Source organism: Homarus americanus, unplaced genomic scaffold (assembly GCF_018991925.1).
Source record: "Homarus americanus isolate GMGI-L3 unplaced genomic scaffold, GMGI_Hamer_2.0 scaffold46583, whole genome shotgun sequence".
Lineage (NCBI taxonomy): Eukaryota > Metazoa > Arthropoda > Malacostraca > Decapoda > Nephropidae > Homarus > Homarus americanus.
The window spans coordinates 2,178,901-2,192,309 of NW_024731675.1; the positions used below are offsets into that span (position 1 = coordinate 2,178,901).

The 13,409-nt window shown below is 47.0% G+C and overlaps 1 protein-coding gene and 1 long non-coding RNA gene across 2 annotated transcripts in view; both read right to left on the reverse strand.

Annotated features, from left to right (window-relative positions):
* Window positions 1-265: 265 nt before the first annotated feature.
* On the reverse strand, window positions 266-3,084 carry LOC121867765. Its single transcript, XR_006089241.1, has 2 exons — window positions 1,079-3,084; window positions 266-1,014 (listed from the first exon to the last, which is right to left on the reverse strand). It is a non-coding gene; the product is annotated as an uncharacterized LOC121867765 (long non-coding RNA).
* Window positions 3,085-3,854: 770 nt separating this feature from the next.
* LOC121867764 (adhesion G protein-coupled receptor A3-like) overlaps window positions 3,855-13,409 on the reverse strand; it is a 15,717-nt gene continuing 6,162 nt past the window's right edge. Inside the window, exons 4-9 of the mRNA XM_042367846.1 lie at window positions 11,927-12,090; window positions 10,846-11,104; window positions 10,252-10,388; window positions 9,637-10,107; window positions 8,962-9,208; window positions 3,855-8,603 (exon numbers count right to left, since the gene is read on the reverse strand). Of these exons, the coding sequence (XP_042223780.1) occupies window positions 4,844-8,603; window positions 8,962-9,208; window positions 9,637-10,107; window positions 10,252-10,388; window positions 10,846-11,104; window positions 11,927-12,090 (5,038 nt within the window). The 3' untranslated portion in view covers window positions 3,855-4,843. The remainder of the gene's footprint in view (window positions 8,604-8,961; window positions 9,209-9,636; window positions 10,108-10,251; window positions 10,389-10,845; window positions 11,105-11,926; window positions 12,091-13,409) is intronic.

Below are 13,409 nucleotides of genomic sequence, written 5' to 3' on the forward strand. Positions count from 1 at the left end.
GACAAATTATTATTATTGCCTGTTTTTACAAGTACTTTTTTCCCGAGCGATTTGTTTTTTTACTTTTTTCCTTGTCTGGTAATTTTTAAGTATATATAGGGAATTTCTTTGTTAGTTTTATAAGTAGATGTAGCATTACTTAACACCTCACCAGGGACCTAATGCTTTGATGTAAGTGTGTAGTGTTGAGGTACATAACCTAACCTAACCACAATTCCCAAATAAGAAAGACTTAATAAAAAAAAGGATCACTGAAAAGTTTTGCCAAAATTCACATTTAATTTACATTATATAAATCAGACTTACCACTTATTTACAGTTAATTTTAAATGTGGTGATAAGAGCGACTCGGCTGTTGTCACCATCAGCCATAACACTTGTCTTTGGGGCAATACATCACCTTTTAATAAATGCTTTTAAGAATTTGATAAAAAGATATATATTGTATTCACTTTTTTTTCACTAATAGTATCTCACCAACACAGACTTAATACTGTATTGGTAGACATAGGAAACACAGAACTGAAGCGGAACAAGCGACACTATGCCTGAAACAATACTTAATATTCTTTTACTGTTATCTGTTACATTTCTAATACAATCTGCAGCTTAAATCACTTCAATATCTTCACTGGTTCCAAAGTTGTGGTAATATCAACGATCATAAGCTTTAACTTCTTCACTTTTCCTGTTTTCCATTTACATCGTTTCTCTCACTTCACTCCTGTGTCCCCCATACACTGTGTTCACTCACCTACACAAGCTCGGCTCTGTACTTGGCAAACTATTTCTATTTGTACAAAAAATTTACCATAACAAACGCTAATTAACGAAGACAAGCTGAAGAAACGCAGTAAATATCTCGACGATTCCTCTAGAGAATTTAACCTGGGCCTATCAGAGGGAAACACTAAAATGGCTAATAAAGGATGTGTTTCCTAGAGTTGTGTTCACTGGTAGAAAATGTACATACAGGGTGTTTCCGTACTAAAATTACGTATAGTAGAGTGAAACCTCCATCTAATGAACTATATAGAGAGGAAAGTCCATTATATCGAGGGTCCGTTAGATGTGAAACCTCCATCTAATGAACTATATAGAGAGGAAAGTCCATTATACTGAGGTTTCACTGTTAGTTTCAGTTTCTTGCACGATGTTTCGAGACGTCCGGGGCACTAACAAAACTTAAGGCTTCCACATCACGAGGCTTCATTTTCTTGCACGATGTTTCACAATGTATAGAGCACCAACAAACCTGGGAGACAAGTTAATGAAGCCTCCGTTTCTTACCCTGAGTTTCGAGATGCCCCGGGAAGCAACAAAACCGGGCATGGAAATAAAATGTCTCCAGTTTGTTGAGATGCCCCGGGAAGCAACGAAACTGGGCATGGAAATAAAATGTCTCCAGTTTCCAGCTTGTTGAGATGCCCCGGGAAGCAACGAAACTGGGCATGGAAATAAAATGTCTCCAGTTTCCAGCTTGTTGAGATGCCCCGGGAAGCAATGAAACCGGGCATGGAAATAAAATGTCTCCAGTTTGTTGAGATGCCCCGGGAAGCAACGAAACTGGGCATGGAAATAAAATGTCTCCAGTTTCCAGCTTGTTGAGATGCCCCGGGAAGCAACGAAACTGGGCATGGAAATAAAATGTCTCCAGTTTCCAGCTTGTTGAGATGCCCCGGGAAGCAACAAAACTGGTTATCAGAATAGTCTCAAGAAATAGCTTTTCCTTATCGAGCACACGTCTGTCTCCTGGCAGCTCAGACGAGTGGAAACAATTACTATCCACTCCAGAAATCAAACAAACCTCAAGTTTCTCAAATCCAAATCACACATAATCATAATAATCATCAGTTTAAAATTACTAAAAATAGTTTAAAATTCATTATCTGTAAAAATTTAAGAGAATTACCTGTTGGAAATTTAATTTATATAAAAAAATACCTAAAAACTAATAAAAAATTCAGTAACGTCACAATAATCCAAAAAAACTGGTCTAAAACTCAAATCCCATATAATACTACAAAACACAAATCCCAAATCCCATAACGTCATCTTAAGTGCACGTCATTCACTCACTCTCTCCCAAAATATTACATACATCAGCCACTGTAAAAAGGTTCCCCAGACGACCCACCGTGAGATTCCTACGTCTCGGCTCGTAGGAGGAAGCTGATCCACAAGACTAAGACCTACTGGAGTGCTGTGGGGTCACGTTATCCCATCATCACCTGCCTCACATTTAAATTTGACTTCTATATATTTTTTAGTTTAAGATTTCCTACTCTGAGATTCCTCCCTACCCACCCCTCACTTCCCTACCTAGAAGTTATTTTACCACCCTTCCCTTACCTCCCTATCCTCCCCTCACCTCCCTACCCAGAAGTCAATTTACCTACCTACCTCCCTCTCCTCACCTCCCTATCTAGAAGTCATTTACCTCCCTCTCCTCCCTATCTAGAAGTCATTTACCTCCCTCTCCCCCAAAGAATTTATAACTATGTGAGTTACCCCCAGTAAAATATACAATCCGATGTCCTAGTGTTTATAAGGACGACTGCCATTACCTACAACCACAGTCTTGGTAAATTCTTGTTTTGAATTCATCGCAACGGGACACATTATATTATTTCGTGAATTATATATCAACTGAGACAATTATTGCAACAAATCAATTAAATAAAGTACAAATTAACATATTTTGGATATTTACTACAATTAATTGGGTAATTTAAGATAATCATTACCATAGGATAGCCATTCACAAAAGCAAATCACTATTGAGATTCCTCACTATATTGTTCAGTACTGGAGTTAAGTTCTATCGTGCTTGAACTAATTAAAGGTCATTTATGATTTGGATTAACACAAGACAATAATTAAATCCTGTAAATAAACACAGCTGCTCCTCTATTTACGAATGAGTTACGTTCCTGAGGCTTATTCTTGAGTCCAACTTTACCCCCCTGTACCTACTGAACATATTGTAAATAAATAAACGAAACACAATATATCTTTACTTCATTAATAAATACAGCACATTATATCTTACGGCTCTTACGCTTCCGAGACATATTGGAAGGTGGATAATATTCGTAAACAAAACAAATAATGCAAAATTGATCCGTTCGTATCTCTTGAAAGTTCGTGAGGGTAATGATCATAGGTAGAGGAGCGGTTGTACTGTACCGGGACTAGGTTTATTTACATTACCGATCAAAACAAAATAAAGATAAGGGAGTAAACACCGAAGTTAACCAATGAGGCGATTTAACACGTGCAGATTTTCAGAATGTATCAGATTTTTCCAATAAATACACGTTCAGGTGATTCACAGATCAGATTAGGTCTAAGGTGATTTGTAGATGAGATTATAGTTCAGGTTATTTGTAGATCAGATTAGCATTTAGGTTATTGTATTTGTAGATCAGATTAGTGTCTAGGTATTATACAGTAGAGAAACTGTATCAGATTACTTCTCAGTGTAAGTCACACGGTAGATAATGAGAGGAACAAAGCCAGCAATGTTTACCCTGATGACAGCCCTCGTCGTCCACCCATCAGAGCCGCAAGATGGAACATTCTCGACTTGAGCACCGATATTAAATGAGGGGACAAGTCTCGGCGGCGAAATCTACGTCGTACTACAGAAATATAACTACGCTTCCGAGTGACTTCCGGTATTGTTTTTTCGTGGGGTGACTATAAACAAATAATAAGATTGGCCCATTTAATACGTGCACGTTGAAGTAAAATAATCCACGACTATCTTTTATAACCTTGGTTTTTTTGGGGGGAGAGACTACCAACAAGTACGGTACTACAGATGAAGTAAAAATTCATACGATTATTTCTGTAATGTTTCGGAGATTTGTTTGACCAATACGTCGGAGAAAGCGAGATAAGCAGTCACGCAGACTGATCCGTTATGACACACACACACACAGTGCATACCTAAAGCCGTAAAAAGTCAAATTACGATAGAAAACTACTCTATGTACTTTTTGGCTGATGCGGTACTCAGTGTGAGTACTGCACGACCTCTCCGCCGGCAGCTACGTCCACGAACGCCGCAGCGAAGATCGGATTACGACGCCCGAACACCGTAAAGAACAACCGACGGATACCGAATACGTCGATATCAATAAACGAGGAAACGGAGACTCGGACGCCCGTACGTTAGATAATCCTCGGACAGCGACTGGAGGTGTAAGAAGACGTCTACCCGGGACCATTAGTGACGGTACAAACATAGTTATAACGATGCCACTAAGATGTGTACTGAAACTACAGTCAGTAAATGACTTATACCCAGCAAGAGCCAGCGTACAGTCTCCTAGTCACCGCTCCGGCCTGTATGACCATAAACCAGCTCTCATTATCCTACATTAAATAATAACAGCTTCGAGTAATGTACAATAACAGCTACCAGTATCGTCGTCACTGTAAGAGGGTTCCAATACTGTACACAAACAGCTCGACTGATATGTCTAGTTGTGAGCCCAAACACAAGATATCGAGTAAAATATATAACTAATAATCTTGATCTGTACAAATTGAGTTCTACTTCTATACACTCCTACAAATATTAATAATTCATTAACACATTTTGTTGATTCAGAGAAAAATGAATGAAAATGCCACGAACAGGAACTTTTACAATATAAATACTGTACATGGCCTCACACCTCCTGTGTCTCAGGCCTCCACCAGGAGGTGTGTCTCAGACCTCCACCAGGAGGTGTGTCTCAGACCTCCATCAGGTGTGTCTCAGACCTCCACCAGGAGGTGTGTCTCAGACCTCCACCAGGAGGTGTGTCTCAGACCACCACCAGGAGCTGGGCTAGACACAAGTCTCTCTCTTGGGGTTGGCATCAGAGTCTAGGTCCAGTTTCAGCTCGCAGTCCTCCTCTCCGTCAATGCTCCCTCTTCTGCGGTCCCTCTTGGGGGCGTCGTTCCCCTCCTCACTGCTCTCGTTGACGCCATCACCATTTCTCAGAACGGTCTCTACCGAACTGTTTGTGTGATAGAAAATGGAATTCCCGGAAGAATCCGCCGCACTCGTCTCGGTCTTACACGGTTCACTATTGTTCATGTTCCTGGCGTCCAGACGGCCTCGTGCGTCCGCCGTCTCTGCGTCTTGCACGTACGTTTCACAAAATGGAAGATCATTTTTGTGGAACGTGTCCTCTTCTTTGGGCGAGCTGTGGATGGGGCCGCTGTTGGCGAGTCCCACGTCGTACGGCGGCCGTCCCGGAGACCCCAGCAGACCCGAGTCCAGCGAACCGCTGTCGGGGGTATTTTGATGGAGACGGTGAAGAGGAGAGTCGAAAGGAGAGTCGGAGATGTTGACGCTGCCCCGGGGACTCGTGCCGACGGCGGGGTCCACGCTGGCACCCCCTATGCTGGTGCCGCCCTCGCTGCTCTGGCTCCCGCACAGATCTCCTCGCACCCCACACGCTCCTCCACACAGACTGGAGTTCTCGCACCCGCTGACCTCGCACGCGCTGACGCGTTCCTCGCCTCCTCCGTCGCACCAGTACACGTCGCCGCACTCGCTGTCCCACGCCCCACAGTCCTCGCCCTCGTCGTGACCCTCGCCACAACACATCCCTACGGGCAGGTGGGAAGAATCCTCCAGGTTGGAGGAATAAGCCGAGTGAAGACACTGACAATTTGATTTGTCTAATCCGGATCTGCCGGTCTTGTCTCCCGAGATGATGGAGTTCATGACGTGCGGCCACGTCATGTCCACGCACAGCAACTCTCCCGTCCGTTCTGCGGACAGGGCGGGATTGGGCGCTTTGAGATTTGCCTGGAGAACGGCGCGCTGCTTGTCGGGCGGGGAGATGGCGTGGACCGGCTGAGGATAAGACACAAACCGGCGCGGCGAGCCTTCCTTGTCGGACCCGGACGACCCGGCTCCCGGTTCTCCGGACGGCAGGTGATTGATGATGATTGGAGACGTGTTGTCGTCCGTCCAGTCGTCCTTTTCTTCGTGCGCGCAGCTCTCCCGCGGTCTGGATATCTTACGTCTATTTCTTCCCGGTCGAGGCCTCTCCCGCCCCGACCTGTACTTCTGGTGTCTGGCCGTGCGGGAGTGATCCGCGCCCCGCAACGCTCCCGTCCCCTCGGATCTTTCGGTCTGATCGGAATTAAAAGAATTTCTGTTCTTGCGAGCGAGTCCTTCCTCCTGCAGGTGGTGGTGCCGGGGGTTGTGGTACTGCACTAGTTGTTGACTCATGGGTGTTGACTGTCCCAACAGTGGATAGTTAAAGAGTCTTTGTTGGTGTAAAGGTTCAGGAGGAACATAAGGCAGCTGCTCCAAGGCAGAACTCTGACTGGTGGCCTGAGAGGTCAACTGTCCCTCTTCCACGATGCTCGGGAAAGATCCTCCGCGTCTCAGGGGGCTCAGCGGCTCCTCCATGAAGGCTCGGGGTTTGCGGGGTATGGTCGCCCATCCTCTGTCGATGTCTATGGGTCTGTCGATGCTCATGGAGTGATAGAGACTGGCCATCTTGGAGTCGTCCATGCTCGGGCCCAACACGCACAGTACCTCGGGAGTCGGGTCTTTGCTGGCGTGCTTCCCGACGCCCTTCTGGAACTCGCTCGGTATGTAAGCGTACACGGAGTCCACGTGAATGTTGGTGTTGTTCACTTTGCTCGACGCTCCGAGACAGGAGGTGTCAAAGTTTGATCTGCCAGACTCGGAGTTTAACGACTTGGTGATCTTTGGTTTGTAAACGGTTGAGTTACAGTCGCTGTCAGTCCTGTTGATCTCCAGGTTGTTCTGCTTCATCATCTGTCTCATCCGCTGCTTCTGGAAGAACCTCTTGGCGACTCCCGCCTGTTTGGGGTTATAAAATATCTCGGGAGCGTAGTGAAGGTCGTTGGTCATGGTGCCGAGGCTCAGTAACTGGAGGTTGTTGGAGGCCTTGTTGAGGCTCTCCGGTTTATTGGAGGTCAGGATGCTGTGAGAGACGGACGACGACTTGTTCGTCTGGTGAGTGTGGGAGGAGTCGAGGCTGTGGGTGCTGGGTGCCACCGTTGGCCCCCGAGGCTGGTTATTGGCCGCCGTTATGTGATTGGCACCGCTGTTGTTGGCTGGAGTCGTCAAGCGGGTTTCTTCCTCTTCTTTTCTCTGTCTGTTGACGATGCACGAACACTCCCGCCACGCTTCCCACACGTCGTTACGGCTCGCGCAGAAGAACACGAATATAAATATGCCCAGACTACTGGCACAGATGGCGTAGATGATGCTAAATATTGTAGTGTGGTGCGGGATGACGGACGCGAACGGCGCCGCGGTGGCGATCGCCGCGGCCGCCCACGTGAGTATGAAGAGCAGGAGAGTAACTACGTGTGCTCTCAGTTGTGTCAGAGGACTGTGCTGGCCGTCGGATATGCTCACGGCCGTGTCACGCGAGGCGATGCTCAGTTCCTCCTCCCCCGGGGCGTTGACGTTCTCCGAGTTGGGGGAGTTTGCATCCAAGAGTTCCAGTTCGGTGGTCTCCGTAGCACCGGCCACCTCGGGGTAGTTGGCCCGGAGTGACTTCAACATACAGTGCGTCAGGAGGAAGAAGGTGGAGAGGATAAAGACGAGGGCAGCGGTGGGAGCGTAGAATGCCCCCAGGCTGGGCCCCCACGCCAGAAAACAGTAGCTATATCCCGCGTACTGCTGGTGGTTGACGGCCGCCGATATGCCGCACAGTATGAGCGCGATGCCCCATCCGACCAGGTAGAATCTGAGCATCGGCTTGGGCGGCAGAGGGACGTCGGGCGGGGATTCCTCGACCGGGACGGGAGGACGCAGAGCTTTGGTGACTTTCTTGTAGAGGTTGGTGACCGTGACGATGATCCACAACAAGACACAGGTGGTGAGGTAGTGAAGAGCCACACCGATGCCCTGACACAGCTGCTGGTTCTCTGTCTGATACACACCCACAGTGAACAGTGTCACCAGCAACAGTAAAGCTGTCCAAGTGTTCATTAAAGAATGTTTGTTTTTGTTCATGGCGGCGATGCGGTGGTGGTGAGCCGCCCACGTTACTATAGATGCCATCAAGAAGAGGATACACACCGCGCTGCCCACGTACACCCCGGGGGCGCTCGGTCTAAACTCCGCCCCTCGCATTCCTTCGTCGGAGCGCTGTAGAGCTGCCATGTCTTGCAGGAGGCCAAAGTGAGCCAACCTGTTACAGCGGAAGACTATCAGAGAGTCCAAGATACGGACGATCTTGCAGCCTTCGTCGGTCCAGTTGCCCCGATTACCGGCGGCATTCTGTTTCCACCAGACGGGGACGACGTTCTGGCTGTAGATGGCCGAGCGGAGCGCCACGTAGACGCTGTCCTCCAGCAGAGGCTCCTCCTCCCGGTCGCTCACCCTCGCGCCGATCACCGGGGACGTGACCTCCCAGGTGTCGGAGGTCCCGGAGAGCACCCTGGGGAAGAGGTTGGCCGTGTCGTACACAAAAAACTGCAGCTGGACCGTCGGTGGCGGCGAGACGGCCTCCTCCTCCGACGTGTTTGTGGACTTGAGCTGCTGTTCCCTGGAGAATAAACTCGACGGTACTTGTATCTGGGCGTCGATGACCTCGTCGTCGCTGCGGAGATATAAACAATTACTCGACCGAAGGAGAACAATATTGACGATATACCTGTTTAAATATTAAGGTCTTGCCATTGTAATAGATAATAATTAATCAGGAAAGATTTGATCAATTAAGGTGTTTCTCTTAGCTTTAAATAATCATCTGATGTTATGTTAAACAGATTAAAATACCCAACTGTAACACGACTCCTTAAAGGGATAATGAAAAACCCATTAAACAAGAGCAGAGTTTAACAATAAATAAAACTAACTCCACTAAAAGGTTTATATAACAAGTATAGTGCAAGACCCAGAGTTAGCAAGAGCAGGTGAGTTAACATTACCCCGACAGAAGCATCACTACACAGTACCTATACAACATGGAGTAGTTGTTGGTGTTACAGCGGAAATATCTCTCGGTGGAGTGAAGGCTTCGTCTGTACCAGTTACAGGTCAGGCCGGAGGAGGAGGAGGCGTCCGGCTGTCTGCTGAACTGGTGCATCTCAATGTGGGGGTATGCAGCGCGGTTCAGAGTGGGTAAGTAAGTCGCCACGTTCCACAGACAGTTTAACAGACGCCGACACGCGCCGTCCACAACCTCCGCCGCGTACAACAGATCTGGAAGGGGTGACGTGTGAGACGATCAACTCTTAAACGACGTGATTAAAAGTCACACAACCATTGTATGAGAGTTCTTTATCCTGCACAGTCAGCCCAATGAATGCCAATCCTCACCAACTACCCATTACTGACAACCCTCTCTTAACAACCCTATGACTGGGACTAAACGACGTAATACACTTAAGGTCTGATGAGCCTAATGTACAGGGTGTTATAAAATGTTTGTATTTATATATTGATGAACTGAACGACACCTTTGTGGAATGAGAGAATTAAACTCAACGTGCGGGAACTAAGAATCATTCAGGCATATGAATTGGCAACAGTGTGTTTGAGATTGTTCAATGATTTGAACGTTTGTTGATGCAAGGGTGTACGTTGAACTATGGACTATATGAACGCCCCATAATGCACCATTAACTAACCTTTTACAGCCGCCATTGAAGCGCTGATAATGTCAATGAGCGTAGACGCCGTCTCCTTGGGCCCGGACAGCGTTCTCAGGAGGTTAGCGTACTGCTCTACCGTCTTGGCCAGGAACACGACGTCCATGGCATCGCGCAGGATTTTCCCGTCGCGAGTAAAGTTCCGCAGACTCCTGGTGCTGTCGACTAGGCTCGTCTTACTGTCGACGAGATTAGTGGAGGCGGCGAACTGTTCCAGGATCTTGGTCGTCTCCGATACAAAGGGACAGTCCGAGGTGTCCAGCTCGTGCCAAAAGCCCTCGATGCCGCAGGTGTGTTTGGCCACCCTCAGACTGGGGACTGACGCTGCAGCTTTGGCCAGGAATTTGGGGCCTCGTTGGTGGGACGGGACGAGACCGGCGCAACCTAACTCGACCTTCACTCCCGCCACCGTCCTCGGCCACACGTACGAACCTCGGTTGTTGCTCGTCACTGAAAAGGAGACGGCAATAGTTAACGACAATAACACTGCAAATGACCTGAGTAAACAAGACACAACAATCATCATAAAAAAAATATTAAAATACGAAGGAAATTTTATCAACGAGAGAGAGAGAGAGAGAGCAAAACACTTACTATTCAAGGGGCAGTACTTGGTGTCGTGGGCAATCACATAAATACTAACGGTGCGGGTGTGGTTGCCCTGTTCCCCCTGCACCAGACACGACCAATCACCGCTGTGCGTACCGTTCAGCTCACGGATCTCAACCATACTGTGGGGGGAGGGAAGATATAATGCTGGATCTGATAAGTCTAATTAATTATCTTATTGGTCATACTTATATAATACCCCTGGTGTCACTATAATACTCCTGGTGTCACTATAATACTCCTGGTGTCACTATAATACCCCTGGTGTCACTATAATACTCCTGGTGTCACTATAATACCCCTGGTGTCACTATAATACCCCTGGTGTCACTATAATACCCCTGGTGTCAGTATAATACCCCTGGTGTCACTATAATACCCCTGGTGTCACTATAATACTATTACCCTGGTGTCACTATAATACTCCTGGTGTCACTATAATACCCCTGGTGTCACTATAATACCCCTGGTGTCACTATAATACCCCTGGTGTCACTATAATACCCCTGGTGTCACTATAATACCCCTGGTGTCACTATAATACCCCTGGTGTCACTATAATACCATACCCTAACACACCTCTCAATAGCATCGGGCATGTAAGTGTTCTTCAGCGTAACTCCTCCCCTCTGGTGGTGCTGGTCGAGGTAACCCGTCACGGTGGCCGAGCTGTTGGCCGCCGGCTTCCTGGGCAGGAGGTGGATGTCGCCCCGGGCCCACCACACCTGATGACCCTCCTCGGCGCTGGTGACTCGACACCGCAGACGGAGGGAGTCCCCAGCGAACACCACTTGATCCAGACCTGGCTCAAGCTCCACCACTGATAGTCCTGGGCCGTCTATAGAGGGAAATATGATAATTAACAGGTAACTCGAGGATAATCTATGGAAAAAATAACTAATATCCTTAATTTATAACTAATTCTTGGACGAAAATAATAATTAATAACTAACTCTGGGGTAATCTACAAAAATTAACTAATATCCTTAATATATAACTAATTCTTGGGCCATCTAGTCAAAAAATATTACTACTTTAATTTATAACTAATTCCATATTCATTAATAAGCACATATATACATAAATACATATACTGTACATACACAACACATGTATACACAGTGTTATAGGCAAATACTGGACCTAATTTTATGTCAATATTTATACATGGTCTCTCTCTCTCTCTCTTTAACCCCTTCATTCTTTCTCTCTCTCTCTTTTTCTTTCCATGTACTCTTCCCTTTTCTCCTCCTCTTCTTCTACCTTCTCTCTCCTTCCACCCTCTCTCTCTCCCCTCTCCCCATCCCCCCCCCCTCTCTCCCTAAGTAGCTCACAAGCCCTGGGAGTTAATTTGATCGCGCTAATAAGGAAACTTTACCCTGGCAAAAATAACTTGGGAGGGAGTGAATGTTTGTCCCCTAGTTGTCTGCCCTGCCTAGCTCCTCCTCCTAGCACCTAGCGGGAACACCTAGCACCAGTTTTCCCCCCCTAGGACCTAACACAGAGGATCTCGGACCCATATTTCCCTAGCACCAGTTTCCCCTTGTACCTAGCATATGGTACCGAGAATCCATCCTTGTCCCAGCACCTAACACAAGGCTTCCTTAGTACATAGTATCTAGGACTCACTAGTACTCTAAACTACGCCACTTGTACTCACGACACTGGAGTTGATCTGGAGTGAGTTTCCTTATCTGAGTGCCATTGAGTGCCCGGGGACGGTAGCACCTGGATGCATTATTGAGTCTCAAGCGCTTGGTAGCTACAGCTTGTGCCAACCACGTCAGCCCACAGTCACACACCAGCTGGGTCTCCGCTAAGTCCCTGTAAGAATTAAGAGATGTTAAATTTGGTTACCGGATGCATCGATATTGCTAAAAGTAATTATTTTCAAGTACAGTTTGGTTATTGAGTGTGATTATGTGTTAAAATTGATTGTCAGTTAGTACAGATATGTTAAATTTGGCTTTTAATGTGTTATATATTTTAAAATTGATTACTGAAACTTCCAAGTGTTAAAATTAATTCGTTCACGACATCTGGAAAAGCACACAACAAACCTTCGACAAAACCCAACACATAATATATCTTGAGTAGTATCCCCTTAAACTTAATACCACTAACGACCATTTTCTATAAATAATAAGACAGAAAACGGGAAATAAAACCCCCCCAATGAATAACTCTAAATATAACTCGTATATTGACTAAATTACCAACACTACCTGGGCGGAACACACCAATAAAACTATTTTCCGCCAACACATAACAGTTTCATCACGGGGGCAGGGTGGGGCGGGGGCTGGGTGGGGCGGGGGCAGGGTGGGGCGGGGGCTGGGTGGGGGGGGCTGGGTGGGGCGGGGGCTGGGTGGGGCAGGGGCTGGGAGGGGTGAGAGGGGCTGAGAGGAGGGAGTGTGAAGAGAATTACCAGTGCTCTTAACACCACCACCACACCACACCACTATCCCTGTCTCTACCACACTGAAATAGAATTAGAATTTTTTGGGGGGAGAGGATGTGGTCGATGGGTGAGAGGAAGGAAGGGTGTGGATGAGGCAGGGGGGTGTGGATGAGGCCGGGGGTGTGGATGAGGCAGGGGATGGGTGTGGATGAGGAAGGAGGGGTGGATGAGGCAGGGAGGGGGTGGATGAGGCAGGGGGGTGTGGATGAGGCAGGGGTGTGGATGAGGCAGTTGGGTGTGGATGGTGGTGGGTATGGATAGGAAACTAACACCAAATAAAAGTGTTACAATTGGCTGGTGAGGGAAATTTACGTCTGAAAATAGTGAATATCTGTCAGAAAAGTTTGTTTAATAGAATAATGTATATGTGTGTGTGTGTGTGTGTGTGTGTGTGTGTGTGTGTGTGTGTGTGTGTGTGTGTGTGTGTGCGTGTGTGTGTGTGTGGTGTGTGTGTGCGTGTGTGTGTGTGTACCTGCAACACCCCCTCCCCCCACTGACAACACTAATCACATTACACACCGCCCAACACTTGTCTATACTCCATAATTAAATATAAAAATCTAATTAACACCCCAACTACCCGCCCTAACGAGGTCATTAAGCCTAGAGTGTGAACAGAATAATATTATTAATGTGAACGTGTATCAAATTAATCCACCTGACCAATCAAAACCCCGCGTCT